Source organism: Crocodylus siamensis, chromosome 3 (genome assembly GCF_052110815.1).
Source record: "Crocodylus siamensis isolate JL-2025a chromosome 3, ASM5211081v1, whole genome shotgun sequence".
NCBI classification, from domain to species: Eukaryota; Metazoa; Chordata; order Crocodylia; family Crocodylidae; genus Crocodylus; species Crocodylus siamensis.
In genome coordinates, this window is record NC_143397.1 from 512,006 (window position 1) to 537,871 (window position 25,866).

Sequence of the window (25,866 nt, forward strand, 5' to 3'; positions counted from 1 at the left end):
GGTGCATTAACCCCTCGCTGCCTGTACGCGGAGTGAGCCGGGGCCTGCCCCAACCCAGCGCCTGCTGCCCCCGCACCCAGGCCAGCCCCCGCCGGTGCCGGCCTCGCCACCTGGGCTCCGGGCAGCCGGAGCTGCAGACACTGAGAGCGAGACCTGGCAATGACCTCTGCACAGTTCCTGGCCACCTCGCCGACCTATGACCTCTGGTGCCCACACGCTCCGTCCCTGTTAGCACTGGCAGCAGCAGGCACCAGTCGCCCAGCGCACGTGCCCACGAGCGCGAGCAGGGAAGGAACAGGCTGGGTGGCACGTGGCGCTGGTCAGGGTGGGAGAGCCGAGCATGGCCGTGGCCCCATGATGCCGCCCCTCTCCCCCAGCCGTGCACAGCGCTGCCCAAGCGCAGGCGAGGGACGGGGTGGCTGGGATAACTTTCTGCCTCCACGTCGCCCCAGAAAGGCTCCTGCACTTTTCCGCTGCATAAATGGCCACGCAGCCTCACTCACTGCCCAGGGCCTTGAACACGGAGCCCCCAGTTCCCAGGACAGCTGCCAGCACCAGTGCTGATGCATTCAGGGAAGGCATAGCAGGGACCAGTGGCACTGGGCTCCTGCGCCTGGGAGAGGCCACAGCTGGAGTGCTACTTCCAGTTCTGGGCTCCACAATTTAGGAATTGGAGAAGCTCAAGAGAGTCCAGAGGAGCCACACACATGACCAGAGGGCAGGAGAACAGGCCTTATGACGAGAGGCTGCGAGCCATGGGGCTCTTCAGCCTGGAGAAGCGCAAGCTCGGGGGGACCTGGTGGCTGCTGATAAGTACGTTGGAGCTGTACATCAGGATCAGGGGGCTGGACTCGATCATCTTCTGAGGTCCCTTCCAGCCCTAATGTCTCTGAAATCTATTAAATAATTGGGAGGGAAGCGCCCGCACCCAGGAATGGGGCAGGACGGGCAGCACCACGTAGCCAGCAGACCAGGCCAGGTCAGGCTGGGTGGGCAGCGGCCCTGAGCAGCTGCTGGGGGAGCCGCAGCTGTGCCCATCAAGGCCCCGCCACAAAACAGGCCGGTGCCTCGCCAAGCGTGACCGTGGCCCCGTGGAGCTCGAGTTGGAGTGGGAGCAGGCAGCGCTGGGCCATGCACACCAGGCATGGGCTCTGTGCATGTACGGGCACATCCATGTTGTCCTGAAGTGCCACACCTGCCTGTGCACCTGTGCGGGAATGCTCCAATGCACGTGGGTGTGCCTTTAGTGCCCACAGGAGTGTGCGCATGAGCCAGTATGCACAGGGCATGGACCCAGCTTTCACCTGTATCAGGCACCTGCTCACATACACATATGTGCACGCGTGTGAGCTAGTGTGTGTGTGGGGCACATTTACACGTGGGCGCTGTGAGACACAACCTTGTGTACATGAGACACAGGGCCGGAGGAGAGGGCAGGGGCACGCAGGGGCTGCATGTGCACAGCTGCCAGCTCCCTGGGCCATGCAGCCACAATCCTGCTCCACGTGCCAGGCCAAGGGGGACGGACCCGCAGGGAGTCACCCTGCTGCCCCGGGATGGGGTCCAGCCCGGCCCCCACAGGCACTGCTCTCCCTGTCACTGGACCCTGCCCCGGAAGGGACAACACAGGCGGAGCGGGATGAAGCACAGCGCGGGTTTACTGAGGGGAGGCCATGCCAGATGCGCAGCGCCTCCAGACTCACATGCAGCAGGTGACAGCAGCACCTTAGCCACGTGCCTCGTGGGGGTGGCCAGGCCGTAGACCGGGGTCTGGTGTAAGATCCCCACGGTGAGCAGGAGGCGGTGAAGGGACGCGTCAGGCTGGGGGCCACCGATGTGACAGCCATGCAGCAGAGGCATCAAGGGCAGCACCGGTGCCGTCGCACGAGATCCTTGGGGGGACCCACGTAAACCGCACACGTAGCTTCACGGCCTGTGCTTGGCAGGATGAGCCCAGAGCGGGGCGGGCAGAGCAGGGCTGCCGCGGCACATGAAGCGGGGGGACCCGTGTGCTGAGAGGAGCCGGACAAGCTGGGCTGGTCGGCCTGGGCATGCCGGGCTGGGTCAAGGGTCTGGCGGGAGCAGGACTGGCCCAGCACAGGGCAGGGGAGGCCAGGCAGCTGCAAGGTCCCTTCCAAGGGCTGGGCAATCACAGCCTGCCAGGCCAACCCCTGCCCCAGGGCTCTGCCCTGCCCTCCTGGCGGGGGCCCTGGCCCCGCGGGGTGGGAAGGGAAGGGGAGGGAAGGGAAGGAGCAGAGGCTGCACCCTGGGGAGGTTGGGGCTGGGGCTGGGGCCAGGGCAGCGCATCGCCAGGCGCAGAGGTGGCTGGCGGGGGAGAGGAGGGCACCGCTGCGGTGAGCACGGGCGCTAGTCCCGGTAGCAGCTGTGGATCACGTCCTCGTGGGCGCTCAGCACCACCTGGCGCTTCAGCTTGGCCGTGGGACCTGCCGCCGAGCAGAGGGAGAGGGTCAGGGCTGGGCTGCCTGCCTCCGACCCCGCCGGCCCGACGCAGCCCAGCCCGCTCCCGGTGCCCAACCTCTGCCAGTCCCGACCTGCTCCCCACGCCCCTGGCCTGGCCTGGCCTGGCTTGGCAGGGTCCCACCACCACCGGCAGCTCAGCTGCCCAGCCCGGGGGCTGCCAAGAGTCAGAGCCAGCGCGGGAGGGAGCCACGTCCCCCCGGCCTGGCCCGAGCAGGACCAGCCCGGACAAACCCTGTGCCCCGGCCGCGGGGCAGTGTCTGGTTGCTGCCAAGGGGCATGGACGGCCCTGAGACCCCAGGCCCAAGCTGTGCCCCTGCAGGGGAAGAGGAAACCCCCAGTCTGACCAGGGGGAAACACCTTCCTGCCCCAGTGCAGAAGTGCAGCCAGGACCCTGCAGGTTGGTCCCACAGGAGCACTGCCTCAGCCCGTTTAAGCCCTGCAGAGGGGCGGGCACAGGCACGGGCGCAGCCCAGCCACTGCCTAGCAGGAGGGAAAAACTCCTTCCTGGCCTCATGCGGCCACCACCAAAAAATCAGCAAGCCTCGGAGTAGGGGCCTGCCAGGCCTTGCCCCATGTCAGCCCCGAGGGATTAGGGGCCGGGCCCAGCCCAGCCCAGCCCAGCGCTCGGACCCCGGCTGCACCGGGTGGGCAGGATCGCTGTGGAGGGGCAGGCAGCTCCCAGCGGCTGCAGGGAGGCTCCCAGGGCGCTGGAGCGGCTGCAGGCTGGGGCAGCCCCACCCCGTTGGGGCCCATCTCCAAACCCCATCAGGGGTGCGGGGTCCACGTGTACCGCCGGCCATCATCCGTAGGCAGCCCACAGAGACTAGCGGACATCACCGCGTCACCACAGGACATCAAATAGTCCCAGGAGCTGCGGGCAGTGGAAGCCGGGCAGGCCCGTGGCCGCAGGGGTCAGGCTGGGCATGGCCAGCTCCTCCTGGCTGCAGCCGTCAGCGCCAGGACCCAGCCCCAGCCCCTCTCGGGCTCCTGCCGCACTCACCCAGCTCCCCGCCGGCGATGGAGAAGTCCCGGGGCAGCAGGGCCCACTTCTGCACGCGGTGGGCGCGGGACGGGGCGCGCTGGTTCACCCGCTCCACGCCCTGCTGGATGGCCTGGTACACGGCCGGGTCCCGCGTGCTCAGCACCTCCGACACCCGCGTGGCCCGGCTGCCCAGCGCCCGGCAGAGCCGCACGGCCTCGGGGCTCAGCTCGTCCAGGGGCGCCCCCGACTCCGGATCCACCTCGCACTGGGGGAGGGGAACCCGTCACACGAGGGCAGGGGGGCAGCCGGTGCGGGCGGTGGGAACGTGGGCGCAGGTGTCTTGGAGTCCGCACCCACGGGACGCCCGTGGCCCTCCCTGCGGGACCCATCCTGCCGGGACGCTGGGTGCGGGCAGGGCCCCGAGGTGTCCCCACCTTCAGTGTGAGCAGCAGGGACAGGAACTTCCTGCCGTCGCCGACCAGCATCGCGTTGCTGACGATCGGCACCTCCCTCTTCACGGCGTCCTCGATGGGCACCGGGGCGATGTTCTTCCCGCCCGCCGTGATCACCAGCTCTGCAACCGGCGCAGCGTCACGGGAGGGCAGAGCCGTGGCAGGGGAAGCCCCGGGACAAAGGCAGGGAGGGTGGGGGTGGCAGGGGGCAGCGACAGGACACAGCAGAGCGATGCTTCCCCTGCCACCCCTCTGCACCAGGCCCTGCAGCCCTGCACCACCCCCGCCCCTCGCACGCCCACCCACTCCAGTGTGCGCCAGCCCGTACCCTTGATCCTGCCCACAATGTGGAGGAAGCCGTCGGGGTCGCGGCGTGCAAGGTCCCCCGTGTGCAGCCAGCCCTCCTCGTCCAGCGCCGCCCGTGTCGCGGCCTCCATGCCCAGGTAGCCCATGAAGACGTGGCGGCCCCAGCAGCACAGCTCGCCGGTGCCCTCCGCGTCCGGCTGCTCGATGCGGGACCTGCAGCCTGGCAGCTCCTTCCCGCAGCTGGAGGCAGCGCCCGCACCCTCAGTGGCAGTGGAGGCTGTTGGGGGGGCAGGACCAGCTCCCCGAGGTGCTCCCTGTCCTGACCCCCCTTCACCTGCACCCCCAGCTGGGAACAGGTCCCTGACACCTCCCCCACCGCAACCACCATGCCCCAGCCCCTGCTGTGCCCCTATTTGCTCCAGGCCCTCAACACGCCACTTCTATCCTGCCCAGGGCCCTGCACACCCGGGCTTGCACCTCTATCCCCACAACTGGAGCATGTTGCCCCGCCCAACCCTAACCCCTCCGCTCCATCCCCGTGCTGCCCCACCTGTAAATGCAAAAGGCCTCACGCGTGCAGGTGCTGTGCACCCCGCTGCACTCGCTCAGCCCCAACATGTTGAGGATGGGCAGGCGGAGGCTCATGAAGAACTCCAGTGTGTCCTTGGCGGTGGGCGCTGCCCCGGTCAGCAGCAGGGTGCAGCGCTGCAGCCCCAGCTCCTCGCGCACCTTCCTGAACACCAGGCGCTCGGCCAGGGCGAAGCCCCAGGGCACCGAGCCGTCCCTGTGGGGAGGAGGAGGAGGTGGAGGAGGGCTGAGGCCGGGGCAGATGGGACCCATGCGACCCCACATACGTGGCCTGTCTGCCCTGTGCCCCCCCATGCCGCCCTCCGCCTCACCCCGATGGAGCCACCCGCCCCGTGCCCCTGACTGCCCCTACCCACCCGTCCAGGCGGCTGTAGCTGGCCTGCAGCCCGATGCCCCGTGCCCACTCCACCAGCTTCCTCTTGACCAGGGACGACTGGCTGAAGGCGGCTTTGAGCTTCTCCTCCATCTTCTCCCACACGCGGGGCACGGCGACGAAGGCGGTGGGGCGCACCTCCTTCAGCGTGGGGAGCAGGGAGCCCTGGGCCCGCACAGCAAGCAGGGTCAAGGGAAAGGGGCACGGGCTGCCGGGTGCTGGCAACCCACACACCCACAGGCAAAGCCGGCACCCCTCCCCTGGGGACACCCCTCTTTGCCCCTGGCCATGGCAAGCAGCTGTGCTCTGCAAGGGCTGGACCCTAGTGTGCTCCCTGCCCTGTGCAGGGTTGCAGCTCTGCACTGACCCTGGGGAACCCTGGACACAGGGGGACACGTTGCCGGTTGTCCCACAAGATCCACAGGTGGGACAAAAGGCGATGCCCATCTCACCCCATGAAGCAGCTTGGCTGTGTCCCAGCACAGCTGCTTTGCTTCACTCCCTAATGTCTGTTTCTGGCCTGAGCCCAGCAGAGCCTAATTAGGCTGAACCAGGCTTTAATTATCAGGGAACCAACTGCCTGGAGAGCCACACAACCCCTGCAGCCAGCACACAGGGTAGGAGCGTGTTTGTGTGCTGGGTTTTCCCTCCCTGCAGACACAGGAGCTGCCGCTGCATCACCAGTCACACCTCCGAGCACAGCGGGGAAACGAGGGCAATGGGGTGAGGAATGAGGGGGCCCCGGTTCCCAGGTGCAGGCGGGAAGCGTGGCCCGGTGGAGATCGAGGAGTAGAAGGCCCCGACTGGGGGGCCGGCAGGGACGGCCGGGAAGGAGGGAGGGGGAAATGGGGCGCGAGGAGACCTGGCTGAGACGGGCAGAGGAAGGGTCCCAAGACAACGGGGAGTGCGGTGGTAGGGGCAGGAGGAAGAGGGCCTGGGAGCAGACCCGGCGTGGCGCTGGCACCCACGGGAGGTGGAACTTCGTAAGGACAAGGCGGTAATTACGGGGGTCAGGCGGAGCGGGCACGCGGCAGGCCCAGAAACCAGAAGGCTGTGCTGTCTGCTGGCAGCGAAGCCCGGGACACTGCCCTGAGGCCAACGGGGATGTGACGGGAGCGGGCAAGAAACTACTGCCTGTTTTTGATGCTGGAATCGAGGCGGCAGCCAGAGCCTTGGCGGCTGCCTCAGACCCCTGCGGGGAATGTCACAAGGACATGGCAGATGCCTGGGAGCGCCGGGGCAGTCGGTGCTACGTGCTCCTCCTTCATCAAAGCAGCGCTTCACCACTGACCCGAAGCTTGACAGACAGTCAAGGATCGTGGAAGGGGAATCGAAACTGCAGTGCAGCGATAGGCAAGACAACGGGATAGTACCTAGCGTGGTGTATGCGTGCGTTAGCCTGTGACTGGAGGGTTCAAGCAAGCGCATCTGTAGGAAGAGGCAGGTTTTTTGGAGAGGTCTGGATATGTGTGCCCTGGCATAGCCCCAGTCGGTTGCACTGACAGTGAATAAAGCCTCTTTATTTCTGTCTGGTTTCTTTTCCTCTCTGCGAACCAGCAGCAGTGGGACTGGAGAAGTGTCCCTGGGTCTACAGCGATACTCCTGGCAAGGCCCAGGCTGAGCCGAGCCGGGGAAGGCTCTTCAAGATCCGGCACTCGAGTCTTCGTCCCTGGGATTCTTCCTGCCCCAGGAGGGGAAGGCGGAGGCAGGACACTGCAGGCCCCAGACCTGGTCAGGGACTGGCAGATCACGGGCAGACCGCAGACCTAGCAATAGCCAAAAGTGTGAACACCAGGTGCGGCCACTGCTATACAGTCAGGAATGAGTACACTTGCATGTAAGTCTGCAGCAGCCTGGGAACATCGAATGAGAGTTGAATTTATCATGGCCACTAACAGGCGACTAGGCCGAGTATGAAGAACCGTGTTCTGGGAAAATGCTTCGCAGCAGCTAGAAGTAACAAGCAGTGTTTTCTGTGTGATGAGACTTGAACTGTACGCAGTCAGCCAGACTCAGATCAAAAGAATCGTGTGTTTTTGTTCGCAGGAATGCACATTACTTGCAGAAGAAAGGAAAGCAAGAGGCAAGGGTTTTGCTGCAAGGTGAAGCCAGAGACGGAGGAAGAGGAACCCACCAGCGAAACCAGCTGTCCTCAGCTGTGGCCACTGCCCAGGGATGCCCGCGACGCTGCGGGAGCGCGGCTAAAGCAGGAGGCCCCAGAGCCGGTTCACGATGAGCTGGTCAGCCAGGTACGAGGAGCAGGACGTGGCAAGTAGCATTCCCGGGTGGTGAGAAACAGGCCAGTCCTCTGCCCACAACTGAACTTCCCACAAGGACACACACCCCATCTCATGTGCCTTCTCGCACAAGGTGCTGCCTTGTAGCCCTGTCCCAGGCTGGATTGTCTCGACTTGTAGTGCCAGTGCCACACTTCTTAATGTTGAGCTTGAGGGCATCCTTGAAATGTTTGCCCTGGCCACCTCATGTCCTTTGCCCGTGGCTGAGTTGGGAGTATAGCAGTTGTTTCAGTGAACATACATCCGACACGTGCACACAATGCCCTGTCCACCGCACCGATGTTGAATAATCAGCGCCTCCATGCTGGCAGTGGTTGCGCCGGAGAGGACACTAGCACTTGTGTGACAACGATCCTCCCGCTTTACGCCAAGGATCTTCTGGGGGCAGCGCTGGTGACAGTATTCCAGGATTTCAGGCAGTCCCTGCAGGTCACCCAAGCTTCACAGCCACAGGGAAGAGTTGGCATTACCACAGCCGTGTACAGCGGGAGCTTTGCTCAAGTCCTGATGTTGTTGAACACAAGTCAGTCTTGTGAAGGCAGAGCCGGCACGTTGGATCCTGAACTGGTTCTCCTCACCACTGCTGGCCTTCTCTGAGAGATGACTCCCGAGGTGTGCAAAGTGCTCAACCATCTCCAGCTCCAGTCGGTCAATGAGGATCTTTGCCAGGGGGATTGATTGGGCTGGAGCACCTTGTTTTTCTGACGTTAGGGGTCAGTCCCGGGCACTGGTATGCTTGAGAGAAGCAGTTAAGGGCGGCTTGTAGGTTGTCCTCTGTATGTGGAAGGACAGCACAGTCATCGGCATACGGAAGATCCACAATTGAGGCCAAAGTACCTGGTTTTGGCATGGAGGTGGGAGAGATTGAAAAGGTTCCTGTCCATCCTGTACTCAATGCCGATGCCACGTGGCAGGCAGTCGCGGATGAGCATCTTGATGATGGCAAGAAAGATGGAAAAGAAATCAGTGCGATCATGCAGCCCTGCTCAAACGGCAAAGGGCCCCATAGCGGAGCCACTGCAGAGGATGGAGGCAATCACCTGGCCTTAGGATGGTGATACATTTCCCTGGGCAGCCAAACTTCAATAAGATCTCCCATAGAGCCTCATGATTAACAGAGTCGAAGACTTTGGTCAGATCAATAAAGGCCATGTACCGTTCCTGGTGTTGTTCTTGGCATTTTTCCTGGATCTGCCAGGCCGCAAAAATCATGTCCGCGGTGCTTCTCGGTGGTCTGAAGCCGCACTGAGACATGGGAAGGGTTTCCTCAGCAGTCGGTTTAGCAGAATTCAAGCAAGGATCTTCCCAGCGATGGAGAGGAAGGTGATACCTCGACAGTATCCACTGTCAGACTCCTCTCCCTTGTCAGAAATGGAGACAATATTGGCTTTCCTGAGGTCAGTGGGAGCTTCCTCAGTGTCCAGGTTTGGACAAACAGCATGGGGAGCTTGCTGGCCATAGTTTCCCCACCAACTTTGAAGACATCAGTTGGTTTGCCCTCGGGGCCAGATACGTTGCTGTTCTGCATCAGTCTTGGTGCCCGGTGGACTTCAGAGGTTGGGGGACTGGCAAGTGCTTCCCTTACTGGATGCTGAGGGTTGGATTCGTCAGTCTCCGCTGATTCTCAGTTCAGGAGCTTTTGGCAGAGCTCCTTGCAGCACTTTTGATGACTTGTCTTTGAGGAGTGTAGTGCCGTCTTCAGAGCTAAGTGGAGTGAGTCTGCGAGAGCTCGGTCTGCACACAGCCTTGGTGGCACTGGAGAAGCTCCTCCGCATGTCATGGGTATCAATACATTTTTGGATTTCTTTCGCCTTCTCTTTCCATCAATTGTTTTTGATTTCTCAACTCTTACTCTGGGATTCAGCTTTAAGCTGTTGAAAACTTCCCTGCTTCTGACGAGACATAGGATGGTTTTACCAGTCACAGAAAACTTTTCTCGTCTGATCAAGAAGAGCTTTGATCTCCGCGTTCACAGATTCACAGGCGTTTCGGGCTGGAAGGGACCTTGTGAGATCATTGGGTCCAGCCCCCTGCTCTGGGCCGGGTACTGCATCCAGCTTTCGGCAGCCCATTTTAACAAAAAAGTAGTCAGAATGGAAAGAAAGAGGAGGAGGAGACCAACAAGAATGATGCAAAGTTTAGAAAACATGAGCTAAGAGGGAAGGCTGAAGGAACTAGGTTTGCTTCATCTAAAAAAGAAAAGACTGATGTGGAACATAAAAACTGGCCTCTAACACTTAAACGCCCACTCTGCATGTTACATTTAAGGTGGGATTAACCAGTTAATCATGGCTTAAACTGTGACCCACTACATGTTCAACCAATTAATGGTATGATAAAACAAGCAACGAGCCACAAAGTTACTCCATTAAAGAAGTGTAATAACTCCAAAGCCTGCTCTACTAATGGATTTTTTGTCAAACAAGTCCTGATGGCATCAGGTGATAAAGCCAACTGATTCTGCGCAAGCCTCACGGCTGGTTTTGTTTAGAGTTTGCCAATCTTCCTCAATACAAGTGTTATTATTTTCAGTCCTAAAACTGGCAGGTTTCTTGCTGAGATGTGTTTGGCTTTGTGGTGTCTACCATCTAGGAGTCTGAAGGCATTTGATGCTGTACTGTCTTCAGACTGATATGGGTTGCTTTTGATGTCTCACCACAACCCTAATGGACACGACTGATCTCATGAAGCAGTGAATGGTCCAGTGGTCATCAGCTCCTCTCATAACACACCGGAGACGAATGTCTTTTAGATCACGTGCTCTTACAATGACGTAGTTGAGGAGGTGCCATTGGTTCGAGCGGGGGTGTTGCCACATTGTTTTGTACCTGTCGCGTGGTCTGAAGATAGTGTTATTAATGACACGGTCATGCTCTGCACATTTACTACGTAACAGGCTGTAGTTGGAATTGTGCTTGCACACGCCTTCCTTCCTTCCTTCCCAGTGGTGCCCCTCCACATGCTAAAGTCCGGCCCAACTCTCGCATTCAAGTCTCCAAGGAGGATGATCTTGTCCTCTTTCAGGATAAGAGTCAGGATTTCATCAAGGTTGACAAAAAACCTTTTTTTTGGTTCTTCCTTGCCAATGAGTGTTAGGGCGTGTGCACTGATAATGGCAGCAGACAAAGTGTTGGTCACTTGGAGGCAGAGAAGGAACAGCCAGACAGGAACAGCTGAAATATTCCCACACCAACGCCAGGGGCTGGGCAACAAGAGGGAGAAGCTGGAACGGCTCAGGGGACCCTAGAAAGGTGGTGGGATGGGAGTCCAGGCTGGGTCACGGGTGCTGGAGGGGACAAGCTGCTAAGGAAAGGGGAATGAGAATGAAGCGGGTGGCTGGCGCTGAGCATCAGTGCACTGGTGAATGCAATGAATGTTCAGCTGGGAGAAGGCATCGAGTGGGGCTCCCAGGGTCTGGCCTGGCTATGGTGTTGTTCAACATCTTCCTTATTGATTTAAAGGATGGGGTTGAGGGCGCATTTAGCAGAATTTGCAGTGAACACCAAGCCAGGTGCCAGGGCAGACTCTCTGGAGGGCAGAGCTGGGATCCAGAGTGACCTGCACAGACTGGAGAAATGGTCCAAAAACTAATCAGATGAGATTGCACAAGAACAACTGCCAAGTCCTGCACCAGGGACAGAATAATGGTGTGCACACGTACAGCCCAGGGAACAACGGGCCAGGCTGCTGTACTGCAGGGAAGGACCGGGGGTGACAGCACACCATCAGCTGAATATGGCCCAACAGCGCGCTCATCTTGCAAATTAATGCCAACAGCACTGGAGTGGCAGGAACAGGAGCGTCACTTGCAGATGAAGGGAGGTGACTCTCTGCTCCGCTCAACACTGGTGAGGCCTCACCGGGAGTGCTGTGTCCAGCCTTGGGGCCCACAGTCAAGGGTCCATGAAGAACAGACAACAGGGTCGACCAGAAAAGACAGAGGCAGAGAGAGGCCTTGCAGAGTTTGGGAAGTCTGGGGTGAAGTGAAGCGAGGATGGCGGGAGGTTTGGCTGACTTGGGCCTTTCCAAGAAAACTAAATCAAGCAGCACAAGTTTCTCCAGGCACGCGGCCAAGCAGGGAACCAGGCAAGAAGAAGAGGGCCATCGCCTCCCTTGCGATGGCTGGAGAACGTGGCAGTGAAGATCAGGGAGGGGAAGAGCCGGGTAGTGAAAGGGCAGCACGGGCTCGCCGGGGAACGAGCACAGACTGGTCAGGAACAAGCTGGACCCGGAGACGGGAAGGTTTCTAGTCACTGGAGGAGCGACGCGGTGTGATGGGGGTCTGACCATGGCAGGTCTGGGCAAGGCACCGAACGGCTTCAGGACGGATATTGCGCAGCGGTGGAAGGGGCAGCGGAGAGAAAGGGCTGATCTGGGGCAATCATCAGATTGCAACACAGAGGTTGGACTAGGTGCCGTCCCCGCGGCAGGGCAGGAAGGGAAAGCGCTGTCTGCGGGGGGGTCTGGCCATCCCAGGCGTCAGGGCTCCAGTGGGTGCCCGCGGGGGGCAGGAAGGGATTTCCCTCAGGAAGGCTTCAGCTGGCTCGTCGCCCACCCGGCATTCGCCGCTGTGGACACTGGCCATGGCTGCAGGAGGAGCTGGTCCGGGTGGTGCCCGTGGGTGCTGGGGGAGGAGCCCAGCCCCAGCACCTGGCCCTGAGCTAGAGGGTTTCCTGGGAAGGGGGGCCCTGGCAGCACTCCAGTAGAGTGGGCACCCTGCTGCGGGCAGGGGCATCCCAGGAGGTGCACAGCCCCACCGGGGAGATGCCTTGTTGGACTTAGTGCTGGCCATGGGTGATGACCTGGTGCGGGGGCTGCGGGTGCTCGACCACCCAGCGACAGCAATCATCGCCTGCTGGGATTCACCATCCAGCGCAAGGTAGCAAAGGCCGGCAGCAAGGCAGCAGCCCTGGACTTCAGGAGGGCAAACTTCAATGAGCTAAGAAGAATAGTTGGGGAAGCGCTGAGGTCCCGGAGGGGAGGGGAGCCGGTGTCCAAGGAGAGTGGTCGCTCCTTAAAGAGGCGATCCTCCAAGCCCAAAGGGAGGTAATCCCAATGAGGATCAAAGGGAGCAGGAGAGCACACAAGTCTCCATGGCTCACCAAAAGCATCCGGGAATGTCTCCTTGCTAAAAAGGAGGCAAACACCCAATGGAAAGAAGGGGTCGTCACCAGGGATGACTATACTGCAGTCGCTCGGGGATGTAGGGGTTAGTTAGGAAGGCCAAGGCAGAGATGGAACTGGGGCTAGCTTCCCAGATTAAGGACAATAAGAAGTACGTCTTTAAATACATAGGGGGTAAAAAGAAGTTTCCAGACGCATTGGGAAATTTGGTCGTCACATCAGATGACAAAGCTAACATGTTTAACAATTTCTTTGCCTCCGTCTTCCCAAGTAGGGACCAGAACAGCCACCTCCCTGCTGGGCCCCCTCGGGCCCCGGGGGAGGCACACCTGGGCTAAGGGTTAGTGAGGAACTAGTTAGGGAGCTTCTGGAGGGACTGGACATATTCAAGTCAGCAGTCCAGACGATCTCCACCCTAGAGTTCTAAAGGAATTGGCCGAGGTCATTGCAGGACCCCTGGCACAGCTTTACGAGCACTTGTGGTGCTCTGGCGAGGTGCTGGAAGACTGGAAGAGGGCCAACGTGGTCCCCATCTTCAAAAAGGGGAAGGAGGACCCGGGAAACTATAGGCCAGTTAGTCTTACCTCGATACTAGGCAAGCTGTTTGAGAAAATTATTCTGGCACACATCCAGGAGGGGCCAGCTGGGGACTGCATGCTTAGGGGCAACCAGCACGGGTTCATCAGTGGCAGGTCCTGTCAGACCAACCTGGTGGCCCCCTACGACCAGATCACCAGATCATTAGACGCAGGGGTAGCAGTGGACATCATCTTCCTGGACTTCCGGAAGGCTTTCGACACTGTCTCTCACCCCGTTCTCATTAAGAAACTGGGGGGCTGTGGTGTAGACACCCACAGTCAAATGGGTCGCCAACTCGCTGGAGGGCCGCAACCAGAGGGTGGTAGTGGATGGGTCCCTCTCAGCCTGGAGGGACGTGGGCAGTGGGGTCCCCCAGGGCTTGGTCCTCGGGCCCGCACTGTTCAACATCTTCATCAGTGACTTGGACGAGGGGGTAAAAAGCACCTGTTCAAGTTCTCAGATGACACTAAGATGTGGGGGGATGTGGGCAAGCTAGAAGGGAGGAATAGGCTGCAGTCAGACCTAGACAGGTTACAGGGGTGGGGAGATGAGAATAGGATGGGAGTCAACACAGACAAGTGCAAAGTGCTGCCCCTGGGGAGGAACAACCGGCACCATACCTACAGGCTGGGGAACTCCCTTCTTGTCAGCACAGAGGCGGAAAAGGATCTTGGAGTCATCATTGATGCCAAGATGAACATGGGCCGGCAGTGTGGGGACATGGATACTCTTTAATGTCTTCATCAGCGACTTGGATGAGGGAGTGAAATGTACTCTGTCCAAGTTTGCAGATGACACTAAGCTATGGGGCGAAGTGGACACGCCGGAGGGCAGGGAGCAGCTGCAAGCAGACCTGGACAGGTTAGACAAGTGGGCAGAAAACAACAGAATGCAGTTCAACAAGGAGAAATGCAAAGTGCTGCATCTAGGGAGGAAAAATGTCCAGCACACCTACAGCCTAGGAAATGACCTGCTGGGTGGCACGGAAGTGGAAAGGGATCTTGGAGTCCTAGTGGACTCCAAGATGAACATGAGTCGGCAGTGTGACGAAACCATCAGAAAAGCCAATGGCACTTTATCGTGCATCAGCAGATGCATGACAAATAGGTCCAAGGAGGTGATACTTCCCCTCTATCGGGCGCTGGTCAGACCGCAGCTGGAGTACTGCGTGCAATTCTGGGCGCCGCACTTCACGAAGGATGCGGATAACCTGGAGAGGGTCCAGAGAAGGGCCACTCGTATGGTTAAGGGCCTGCAGGCCAAGCGCTACGAGGAGAGACTAGAGAAACTGGACCTTTTCAGCCTCCGCAAGAGAAGGTTGAGAGGCGACCTGGTGGCTGCCTATAAGTTCATCGGGGGGCACAGAAGGGAATTGGTGAGTATTTATTCACCAAGGCCCCCCCGGGGGTTACAAGAAATAATGGCCACAGGCTAGAAGAGAGCAGATTTAGATTGGATATTAGGAGGAACTTCTTCACAGTTCGAGTGGCCAAGGTGTGGAACGGGCTCCCAAGGGAGGTGGTGCTCTCCCCTACCCTGGGGGTCTTCAAGCGAAGGCTAGATGTGTATCTAGCTGGGGTAATGTAGGCCCAGCACTCTTTCCTGCTTATGCAGGGGGTCGGACTCGATGATCTATTGAGGTCCCTTCCGACCCTAGCATCTATGAATCTATGGTCAGGAAGGCTAACCACACCTTGTCGTGCATCCACAGATGCACCTTGAGCAGGTCCAAGGAGGTGATCTTCCCCACTCTATGCGGCACTGGTCAGGCCACAGCTGGAGTCCTGCATCCAGTTCTGGGCGCCGCACTTCAGGAGGGATGTGGACAGCATGGAGAGGGTCCAGAGGAGGCCACTCGCATGGTCGGGGGCAGCAGGGCAGGCCCTACGAGGAGAGGCGACGGGACCTGAACCTGTTCAGCCTCCACAGGAGAAGGCTGAGGGGGATGTAGTGGCCTGTTACAAACTAGTCAGAGGGGACCAGCAGGCACTGGGGAAGTCACTGTTCCCCTGAGCACTGCCAGGAGTGACCCAGGAATACCGGTCACAAGCTGGCGGAGGGGAGATTTAGGTTAGACATCAGGAGGCGCGACTTCACGGTCAGGGCGGCTAGGATCTGGAACCAACTTCCAAGAGAAGTGGTGCTGGCTCCTACCCTGGGGGGCTTTAAGAGGAGGCTGGATGAACATCTTGCTGGGGTCATTTGACCCCAGTACTATTTCCTGCCATGGCAGGGGGTCGGACTCGATGATCTACTCAGGTCCCTTCCGACCCTAGAAACTATGAAACTATTCCTGTCAGCAGCGGGTCACCTCCCTGGAGCTGCTGGTGACCGGCTGAGAGGTCTGACAATGGCTCCTGTCGCTGTTCCCACCACCCCCAGCGCCCCCTCCACCACCCTCAGGCTGGTGCCTGTTACCTTGAGGGCGTCGGGTGGCGCAAAGAAGGTGGTGCCTCCCACGGACATCATTAGCCAGATGTCTCCGCACTGCGCAGCAATGTGGCTCAGGGGCAGGTAGCTGAGGACCACCTCATGACTCTGGAGCCCCAGCACCTCCTTAAACGTTCGGACCTCCCACATCACCTGCAGCGATCAGGATATCACTCGCTACCCCGCCAACACCAGCGCCCAGACCATGACCCCTGCCCAACCCACAAGGCCTGGCATGCTGCATGGCCTATGTGCCACGTGGTGTGGCCAGGAGAGCCCAGGCTGGCAGGGCAGGTGCGTGGGTCTGCTCTTGGGGACCAGCCAGCTCCCATCCCCTGCCAGTCCCCTGTGGCACCCGGCAGCTGCAGCCTGGCCCAGTGCATCCCTGTGCATCTCTCTGACTCCTCCATGCCCAGGCTGGCACTGGGGCATCGCGCTGCAGCTGGCCTCCCACTCCCTGCTTCCCCCAGTGTGGCCCTTCCTGGTGACAGCAGCCTGGGGTGGGGTCTGGGGGTGCTGCAGCAGCGGGATCACTGGGCAAGCTCCTCTCTCAGGGCTGCTGGCTGCTCCTGAGTGAGCTGCAGCTGGAGTGCTCAGGGGAGAGGCAGGACTGTGACGTGAGACCCCCGTAGCCCGGGGAGTGGGCCTCGGACGTCGCTCACCAGGGCCAAGGCCTGACCTTCTTCTATACCACCCCGGGCATCCAGCGAGAGCCTGGCAGAGGCAACGTCCAGCCCAGCACCACCCTTTGCAACCCCCTTCCCCAGCCCTCCCAGCACTGGGCCCCACGGGGCAGGCACAGGCACTCACGTTGTCGTGGCTGAGCATGACGCCCTTGGGCGTGCCCGTGGTGCCTGAGGTGTAGATCAGGAGGCAGCAGTGGTTCACGCACTGGGAGCGGATGACGGAGTCCAGCTGCGAGTCCGGCACGGTCCTGCCCAGCTCCATGAACTCCTCCCACTGCCAGGGGATGGGTCAGCGGGTCAGGGCCATGGTGGGGGAGAGGTTGAAAGGAGCAGCTGCCCCCTGCTCACTGGTGCCATGGGAATGGTGCTGGAGCAGGAGCAGGGGGACAGGTCGGGCTTCCCACAGGACGACCATGGAGGGACCCCCAGGGGGTGAGCCCTCAGAGGGGCCAGACCTAAATGAGGCAGGTCGTGCTGCGCCAGGCCAGGCCAGGCCGTGGGACTGGGGAGAGACCAAGCATGGGCCTTCGGGATGATGGGCAGTGGTGGGTGGGTGCCAGATGGGAGGTGCTCCCCCACCATGACAGGCCCGTACCGTGTACACGTTGGGTCTCTTCTCCTCCAGCCGGTCGCGGTACTGGACGATGGCCTTGAGGTGGGGCAGCTGCTTCTGCACCTGTGGGGTCACGGGGATCAATGCGACTGCCGCGGGGGGAGGAGAACCCCCCCATGGCACCCCCATCCCAGCCCCAGGTGCCCCATGGTAGTGGAGGGCACGTAGGGGTAGATAAGAGCCTGCACTGGTGCACAGGTGACACTGAGGATAGCCCAGAACAGGCATGGCTGAGTCACGGGGCTGAGGGAGGGGCAGGGGACTGGGCACCATGGGGAATGGGAGAGCGAGGACACCAGGGAGATGAGTCCAGCAGGGCTGGGGTCCAGGAGCCGGGGAGGACTGTGCACGGGGGAGCAGGGCACACAAACCCCTTGGGGTGGGAAGGGCAGGGACGGGCGACCCCTGTGGGATTAGGGGGGCAGGAAGCCCCTTGGGAGGGGATGCTGCCGTCACCTGCAGGATCTTGCCGAGCTGCGCGTTGTCCTCCACCACCACCACGCTGGCCGCGCAGTTGGCGGCGACGTAGCCACAGGCCTCGGGGGAGCTGGTGCTGTAGATCCCGACCGCCAGGCCCCTGGGGGGAGAGCAGCAGCGTGAGGCCAGGGGCCCCGGGGAGATGCCCCGTCAGCCCAGCCGCACCCGCTCCAGTCCCACCTGCTCCAGAGCCACTCAGGGACCGGCCCACGGAGCCCCCTCAGCCGGCCACAGCCTGCGCCCGCACCAGGGCCAGCCCCGAGTCCCCCCAGCAGCGCACGGGCCCCATCCCACCCCGCAGCGTGAAGGCACCCCCTTACCCGGCCATGATGGCCCCGATGTCAGCGATGACCCACTCGGGGCTGTTGGAGCCCAGGATCGCGACGCCGTGGAAGCGCTCCAGGCCCAGCTGGGGACAGCAGCGAGGGCTCAGGCCCACGTCCACACACCCGGGGCAGGACCCAGCCACCCCGACCCCGCTCCGGCCCAGCGCTCCTCAGCCCGTGCCCGCGGCGCCCGCTCACCTTCAGGAAGCTCTTGGCGGCGGCCCGGCACTGCTGCTGGTACTGCCGGTAGCTGAGGCTCTCCCACGTCTGCCCCCGCTTGTAGGCCAGGGCGGGCCGGTCCCCGTGGCGCTCCACCGCCGCCTGGAACAGCTGGTGCACGGTGATGGGGGGCAAGGCCCCGGGGCCCTCGGGGTCGAGGCGCAGCCGCACCGCCCCGTCCGCACGTGTGGTGCACAGGGTCTCCGCCGGCGCCACGGGCCCACTGCAGCCCCCTGCGGGTAAGGGGGCGGGGGTCACGGGCCCCTGGCGCTGCACGTGCCCCAGAGGGACGGGCCCTTTGCCAGGACGGGACGGGGTCTGCACGCCGGGGCTGGCTCCCTGAACCCGGCTCTCACCTGCCACCGGTGTCAGGATGGCTGGGGCTGGGGCTGGGGCGGGGGCTGCCTGCCCGCTCTCCCTCCGGCACTGGGGCGACCCCCAGCCATAGGCTTGAGCGGGCGGCAGGTTCGGGGGGGGCTCTTCTGCTTGGGCTGACGGGCGCCCGCTCCCTGCATCTGGCTCCTGCGCGGCCGTCCCAGCCTGGCCCCCAGTTGCCAGCGCGTGGCCATGTCCAGCTGTGCCCAGGCCGTTGGCGCTGGTGATGGTCAGCGGCTGCGCAGCTCCTTCTGGCTCCCTGCTGCGTGGGGAGAGACCAGGGCTGGGGTGACCCAGGGCAGGGCCCGCTCCGCATCCTGCCCAGCACCCCCAAGCCCTCCCCTGCCCGTGAGTGTCCTGTCCGTGGGCCCCTCCCAGGGAGCTCCCCCAGCCCCAGCCCTGCCCCGGCTCCTCCAGGGCTCGCTGGGGCCAGCACCGGGCTGGGACCCTCCCCGCAGCGCGGGCAGGGCAGGAGCCAGCGTCTCTGCCCAGCTGCCCCAGCCCTGCCACGGCCCTCCTGTCCCAGGGCTCAGCGCCGTGCCCAGGGCAGCCTCTGCCCCGCCTGTGCACCCGGCGTGCTCTCACCTGGGGGGCACGGTGACCAACTGAGCCATGCTCGGCGCAGCCCGCTCCTCAGCCCCGGTCCCACGCGCCGGCACGCCGCTCCCTGTGGGCACAGGGCATGAGAACCACGTCGGCAGCCAGCCCCGCCTGCGCCCCTCCCTTAGCTGCGGGCAGAGCAGTGGGAGGGCCCCCCTGGCTGTCTCCTCTCCCGGTCTCAGGGCAAGCGGGGATCAGGGTTGCGCCCTGTCCTACCCCTCACCCACTGCTCACTGCCCGGGGTTGCATGCAATCCACTGCCTGCCTGCACATGCTTCCTGGCAGCCCGCTCCAGCCTGTCCAGGGGGCACCAACACCGCTGCCAGGAACAGCCTTGAGCAGGCCGGAGGGGATGTATAATGGACTGAGCTGGTGACGGGGGCTTTAAGCCAAGTCCTACGGGAGAGAGCGCCCACCAGGCACGGAGGACACAGGTCCCTGGGGGAATATGGAGGTGCTGGGTGCTGCGGGTGCACTGCGCATTGAGGGCTGGGTGCTGGGAGGAGATGCCATACCACGGACAAGGGCTGGGGAACTGCAATGGGGCCGAGTTGCAAGAGGGAGCCCGGCAGGGCATGCTGCAAAGTGTCTCCTGCATGTGGATGCAAAGGCACGGAGCAGGGAACAGGCAGGAGGAACTGGACATCCAGCTCTGTAAAACTGACGTTGTGAGTGTTACAGAAACCTGGCAGGACCGCTCTATACCTGCAGTATTGGCACCGAGGGGCACAGCCTGCTGGGAAGCAGTTTGCTCCGCAAGGATGTGCTGCAGCCTGCTGCAGCAAGGAGATTCAGGCTTGTTCTCAGGGCCAGCGAGCAGAGAGCGGCGATCCTGGGTTCACCTGGGCAGCCCGAGGGACAAGACAGTGGCCGCGGCCAGGATCCGTCCCCCAGAAGGAAACCTGAAGAAAAAGCTGCGGGGCTCTGCTTTTGGGGCCCGCAGCAGAAGGCGTCCAGATGGTCGGAGTCCCAGGAGCCGCACAGGCTGTTCCTGCGCCCCCCACCCACTCCGGCACAGCCCCTGCTGCCCTGGCGCTGGGGGCATGAGGGGACCTGGCTCCTCACCTGCGTCCGGCGGTCTGGGCTGCACCCACGGCTCGCTGGCTGGCTCCGTCCATGGCTCTGCACCAGGCCAGTTTCCCAGGGAGCGGAGACTTTTGGTGGTTTGGGACCTGGCCCTTTGCCTGGGCATTATGCTGGGCCCCAATCAACAGCCACCTCCACACATTGCTCCACCTCCTCAGGCCCCTGATCGATCCAAGGGCCGGGCATCGGCCTGCAGCCCAGTCCAGCCGTGGGCCACCTGCCCGGGGAGAACAGCTCCCTGCAACAGTGCTGCTGTTTCACACCTGCTGAGGACACGGCAGCCCTCCCTGCGGCCTGCGCCCAGCCTGGGAGCACAGGGGGCTGCGGGGCAGGAGCCAGGGGCACCAGCAGAGCCGGGGCAGAGGGCAGCGGCAGGGCAGGGATGGCTGCTGGGGGAGATGCTGCGGGCAGGATGGAGGTCCACAGCACCCCTGGGATCCTCCCCTGGGCCCTGCCTGCTGCTGCACTGTCCTGTGCCCTCCCTGCCTGGATGGCCCTTCTGCAAGGGCTCGCAGCTATTGTGAAGCACTGTGACCACGTAGGCAGGCTCCCCAGGGCAGGTGGTTGTCCCTAGTATGTCCTCCATAGGAGGTCTATACTGAGTAGATTTTTGGTGTTGGGAGGTGGAACTGGAGCTTGCTCCATCCCCTCCATGCATCAGCCTGGTACACCAGTGCTTCCAGGAGCAGTGCAATAAACAACAACAACAACAAAGTTTAAAGTTTATTAAGGAGGCCATCCTTGATGGACTGGCCCAGGCTAACATCCTAAGGGATAGCCAGCATGGGTTTGCTGCGGGTAGGTCTTGTTTGACCAATCTCATTTCCTTCTATGACCAGGTGACCTATCACCTGGACGAGGGAGAAGAGATTGATGTCATATATCTTGACTTCAAAAAAGCTTTTGATCTGGTATCCCATGATCACCTCTTGGCCAAACTGCCCAGTTGTGGCCTTGGCTCCACCACGATCTGCTGGCTGGGAAATTGGCTCCGTGGTCGGACCCAGAGGGTTGTGATTGATGGCAGTCACTCATCGTGGTGCCCTGTGACCAGTGGGGTCCCCCAAGGCTCTGTCCTGGGACCCATCCTGTTCAACATCTTCATTAACAATGTGAACATTGGAGTCAGGAGCGGACTGGCCAAGTTCGCCGATGACACCAAACTTTGGGGCAAAGCATCCACGCCAGAAGATAGGGGGGTGATCCAGGCTGACCTGGACAAGCTCAGCAAATGGGCGGACGAGAACCTCATGGTGTTTAACACCGAAAAATGCAAGGTTCTCCACCTTGGGAGGAAAAACCTGCAGCACCCTTATAGGCTCGGCAGTGCTACGTTGGTTAGCACTACAGAAGAAAGAGACTTGGGGGTCATCACTGACCACAAGATGAACATGAGCCTGCAATGCGATGCTGCGGCTAGTAAAGCGACCAAAATGCTGGCGTGCATCCATAGATGCTTCTCGAGCAAATCCCGGGACGTCATTCTCCCCTTGTACTCGGCCTTGGGGAGGCCGCAGCTGGAGTACTGCGTCCAGTTTTGGGCTCCACAATTCAAAAATGATGTGGAGAAGCTGGAGAGAGTCCAGAGGAGAGCCACGCGCATGATCAGAGGTCAGGAAAACAGATCTTACGATGACAGGCTGAGAGCCATGGGACTCTTTAGCCTGGAAAAGCACAGGCTCAGGGGGGATCTGATGGCCACCTATAAGTTTATCAGGGGTGACCACCAGGATCTGGGGGAACGTCTGTTCACCAGAGCGTCCCAAGGGATGACGAGGTCGAACGGTCACAAACTCCTGCAAGACCGTTTCAGGCTGGACATAAGGAAGAATTTCTTTGCTGTCTGAGCCCCCAAGGTCTGGAGCAGTCTGCCAGCGGAGGTGGTTCAAGCACCTCCATTGAACACCTTCAAGAGTAAATTGGATGCTTATCTTGCTGGGATCCTATGACCCCAGCTGACTTCCTGCCCTTTGGGCAGGGGGCTGGACTCGATGATCTCCCGAGGTCCCTTCCAGCCCTAATATCTATGAAATCTATGAAACAAAAAATCTGTGCCACCAGCTCCTACAGTGACTCCAAGGCCCTGTCCTGGAGGCGTAGCAGCCAGTGCAGAGCCCTGCACTGCGTACGTGCAGTTAAGGTTACGTTACCCATGTGAATGACTCTACGCACCTGTCAATGCTGAGGGTCACGTGAACGGTGAACTGAGCCCTGGGAGACCCCACCTTGACCATCATCCATCCTGAAAAGTGCCCATTCTGCCTTACCCTTTGCGTCCTGTCCGGTGCCCATCTTTCAGCCCAGGAGAGAGCCTGGAGAGTCTTTGTCACGGACCCTGTCAACTTGCCAGGGGCAGAAGTGAGACTCACTGCTCTGTCGCTCTCGGCCTTTGGAAAATGGGTGTGCCCTGGCACACTCCCCAGGCCTCTGCCATGGAGCCCGCGTGCAGCGATGGGCTACATCCTCGTGCAGCAGTTCTGCAGTTTCGCATGTGCCCTGGCTGGGTTCACATGACCCCAGTGTTGGTGACCCTTTTCTTGCATGCCAGGGACAGGGTCGGACTAGACGGCCCACGGAGGTCCCTTCCGATGCTGGCACCTGTGAATCTATGAATCTGAGTTAGTTCAGAGCTCGTGGGTGAATGCCACCGGTCCTGGCACCTTACTGAGGTTTAATTTACCAAGTGGTTCCAAAATCTTCTCTCACGTCACTTCAGTTTCATCTCACTCCTCAGATCTGATGTGATCCAGCGTGACTGCAGAGCTGCTGGCCATTATCTTTGAAAACTTGTGCCGATTCAGAGAGGTCCCAAACAATTGGAAACGGGCAGATACTGCCCATCTTGAAGACAGATCCAGGGAACTACAGAGTCTCAAGACCTTCTGTGGTCAAGGCTGATGCCAGGAATTCATTTAGCCCCCTGCTTCCCTTTCTCATGTCCTGGTGATGAAGTACTTAGCAGAATTCAAAGATCTGCAGGAATCTGACAGGGCTGCGCCATGAGTGCTTCTGCTATGGCCTCAAACTCACAACCTGTGGCTGTTAACCGCTTGCCTTCATGCCCATGCCGCCCCAACCCCGCTGCTTCTCTGCTATGGCCCCATGAGCCACGGGATGCCTTATAACCACACAAATCACAGGATCCTGGAGCCGCAGGGCTGGCAGGGCCCTCCAGAGGTCATCTCATCCAACCACCGCCTGAGGCAGGACCGGCTCCACCAAAACCATCCTACACAATCCATAATCTAACGCAAGACTCACCTCCACCCTGGCACAGCACACACCTAGCAGCTGACCCTGCCACGGGGAGAGCAGGGGAGCCGCGGCAGCCAGTGTGCTTGTTAGAAATGGAATATTGTTAGAAATGCACAGCTTGCATCTTGCACCCGATAAGAAAGAAACACTGCCAAGGACTTTGTTCCTTTCCCAGCCTTGCCACAGCTTTTCTTATACTAAATCGCAGACTCTCCCCCAGCTTCTCCCTAGCCTTTCTCATGCAGATTACAGAAGCTGGAATTCAACTGACTGTGTCCTTAAAAGGGGGAGGGGGTTGAACTCTTGGTGGCCTATAGTAGTCTCTGAGCATGCTTAATTAGCTGATGCATATTTACCTCTCCGCCCTGCATACTTAAGTAGTTAATTATACTATACATGCGATGCATGTAGTGATGTAACCACATGTATGCTTGTATGAAACGGAAGTGAGCTGTAAGAATTCCTGTTTCTGCACACGTGCCCAGGAGGAAAAAGATAAATACAGCCTGCAAAATTCCTTGGTGGGTTCAGAGTAATCTGAGTTTTTGACTCTGCTCTGACCCTATTTGCAAATATACCTTTTGTGCCATCTAATGAGTGTGTGTCTGTGATTTTGGTGGCCTCCAGAGAAACAAACCGCTTTATGCATCATGCTGGTGCTACGACGTGCTATCAACAGACGGTCGAGAGATCGGGGTGGAGGGCCAGGCCCCTGCTACGGAAGACAACCTTCCCCCCCACCACCCCCACCTACAGCAAGTATCAATGTGACCGTGGGGTAAAATCCCTTCCTGACCCCCAGCATGGTGTCGGGCTGACCCCGCGCACAGGACCCAGTCACAGTGTGCAGCCGGGGCAAACACCGACACCCTCAGCAGCAAGGGGGACAGGGGCAACCAGCAACCCCTGGTCATTAAATGGCCCCACAGAGTCTGTGCTCCTGGTGCATTTACAGCACTTAGAAATACTGGGCTCTTTTGCAAGAGGCTCCTCAGACTCTTCTTGTCTGTTTTTAGCTGGCTTTCACATCTGCCCTGCCAGAGTCCATGCCCTTTCACTTAGGCCTGCCCTCCACGGCCTGAACGATGCCACTTGCCCAAAGCAGCCTCCTGCGCTCAGATATTAAACCAGGCAGGGTTTTCCTGGGCCACACAGTTGCCTTTGTGATCTGTGGCGTACACTTGACTTCAGCCCCTGGCACGATGGCTGCTTTTTAGCTGCTTTCTAGTAACATCCTCATTTCTGGTCCACGCCCCATGCTCGATGCGCATCCGTGGCTGTTGGGTGCCTCTGGCTGGACTGACAGGATCACGGACAGGCAGGCAGCAGGACCATGGCCCCTCACACACAAGCCGCCCTCAGACGACACTGCTGGCACTGCCGGGGGCACCTCTTGCCCCTGGCTGCAGTTGCCCAGAGGTTGTGGTCGCCGCAGGCTGCAGCCAGCCCTGAGACGGCAGCCCGAGGCGGCGATCTGGGTGCACTGGGCACAGGGGACAGGGCAGCCTTGCCCCCTGCTGCAAGCACTGCAGCCGCTGGCAGGGCAGGCTCAGCTCAGGCAGGAGCAGGTGGGCAGGAGCGCCCCACCGGGGCCACAGGACAGGCTGCACAGGGGACTGCAAAGGGAGGAGGCGCTGGCGGCCAAAGACCCACGGGGTCACAGAATTGGTGGCTGCAGGGCGCCAGTGGTGGGGGCCAGGCCGGGCCAGGAGGCCCATGCAGGGAGAGCCTCCACACCTCAGGGCAGGACCCAGGCGTCCAAGACCATCCCGAGCCAGGACAGAGCCGGGGCGATGTTCTTCCCGCCCGCCGTGATCACCAGCTCTGCAACCAGAGCAGCATCACTGGGGTGGGAGGGGGCGGGAGGGCAGAGCCGTGACAGGGGAAAGCCCTGGGACAAAGGCAGGGAGGGTGGGGGTGGCAGGGGGCAGCGACAGGACACAGCAGGGCGATGCTTCCCCTGCCACCCCTCTGCACCAGGCCCTCCAGCCTTGCATCACCCTGCATCTAAGGATTTGGTGACCTGGTCGTAGAAAGGCCACAAGGTTGGTCTGACAAGACCTGCCACTAATGAACCCATGTTGGTTGCCCCTAAGCATGAGATCCCCCCCGGCCCCTCGTGGACACGCGCCAGGATAACTCTCTCAAAAAGCTTACCTAGGATCGAGGTAAGACTGACTGGCCTATAGTTTCCTGGGTCCTCCTTCCTCCCCTTTTTGAAGATGGGAACCACATTGGCCCTCTTCCAGTCCTCTGGCCCCACACCAGAGCACCACGAGTGCTCGTACAGCCGTGCCAGGGGTCCTGCAATGACCTCAGCTAATTCCCTCAGCACTCGGGGGTGAATATCATATGGACCGGCTGACTTGAACACGTCCAGTCCCTCCAGACATTCCCTGACTAGATCCGCCCTGACCCTGGGCCTGGGTGCGCCTCCCCGGGGGCCTGAGGAGGGCGTGGGGGGGCGGTGACTGTTCCAGTCCCTGCTTAGTAAAATGGAGGCAAAGAAATCATTAAATATGTTGGCTTTGTTGTCTGGTGTGACGACCAGATTTCCTAGCGTGTCCTCTTCAACCTTGTTGAAGAGTTCTGCCTTTTCTCACGCGTCCGTCACCAA

At 60.6% G+C, this 25,866-nt stretch overlaps 1 protein-coding gene and 1 pseudogene across 1 annotated transcript; one reads left to right on the forward strand and one right to left on the reverse strand.

Moving 5' to 3' along the window:
• Positions 1-1,635: 1,635 nt before the first annotated feature.
• LOC149867852 (long-chain-fatty-acid--CoA ligase ACSBG2-like) lies at positions 1,636-19,196 on the reverse strand. The gene is made up of 14 exons (XM_090037452.1): positions 18,894-19,196; positions 18,290-18,570; positions 17,913-18,166; positions 17,709-17,797; positions 17,368-17,488; positions 16,894-16,974; positions 16,423-16,572; positions 15,601-15,765; positions 5,166-5,347; positions 4,772-5,005; positions 4,244-4,461; positions 3,898-4,037; positions 3,482-3,728; positions 1,636-2,444 (listed from the first exon to the last, which is right to left on the reverse strand). Exons 1-14 carry the CDS (start codon positions 18,920-18,922, stop codon positions 2,368-2,370), a joined length of 2,268 nt encoding a protein of 755 aa, XP_089893578.1. The 5' UTR covers positions 18,923-19,196; the 3' UTR covers positions 1,636-2,367.
• A 1,373-nt stretch (positions 19,197-20,569) lies between these two features.
• On the forward strand, positions 20,570-20,693 carry LOC149867853 (U2 spliceosomal RNA; annotated as a pseudogene).
• The last annotated feature ends 5,173 nt before the right edge of the window (positions 20,694-25,866 follow it).

Excerpts from the sequence above, each read along its gene's own strand:
- LOC149867852 (XM_090037452.1), bottom strand. The coding sequence starts at position 18,922 with ATGGCTCAGTTGGTCACCGTGCCCCCCAG. Across the intron at positions 17,798-17,912 it reads CCGCCAAGAGCTTCCTGAAG|CTGGGCCTGGAGCGCTTCCA; the intron begins GTGAGCGGGCGC and ends TGCTGTCCCCAG. Across the intron at positions 17,489-17,708 it reads ATCGGGGCCATCATGGCCGG|GGGCCTGGCGGTCGGGATCT; the intron begins GTAAGGGGGTGC and ends CTCTCCCCCCAG.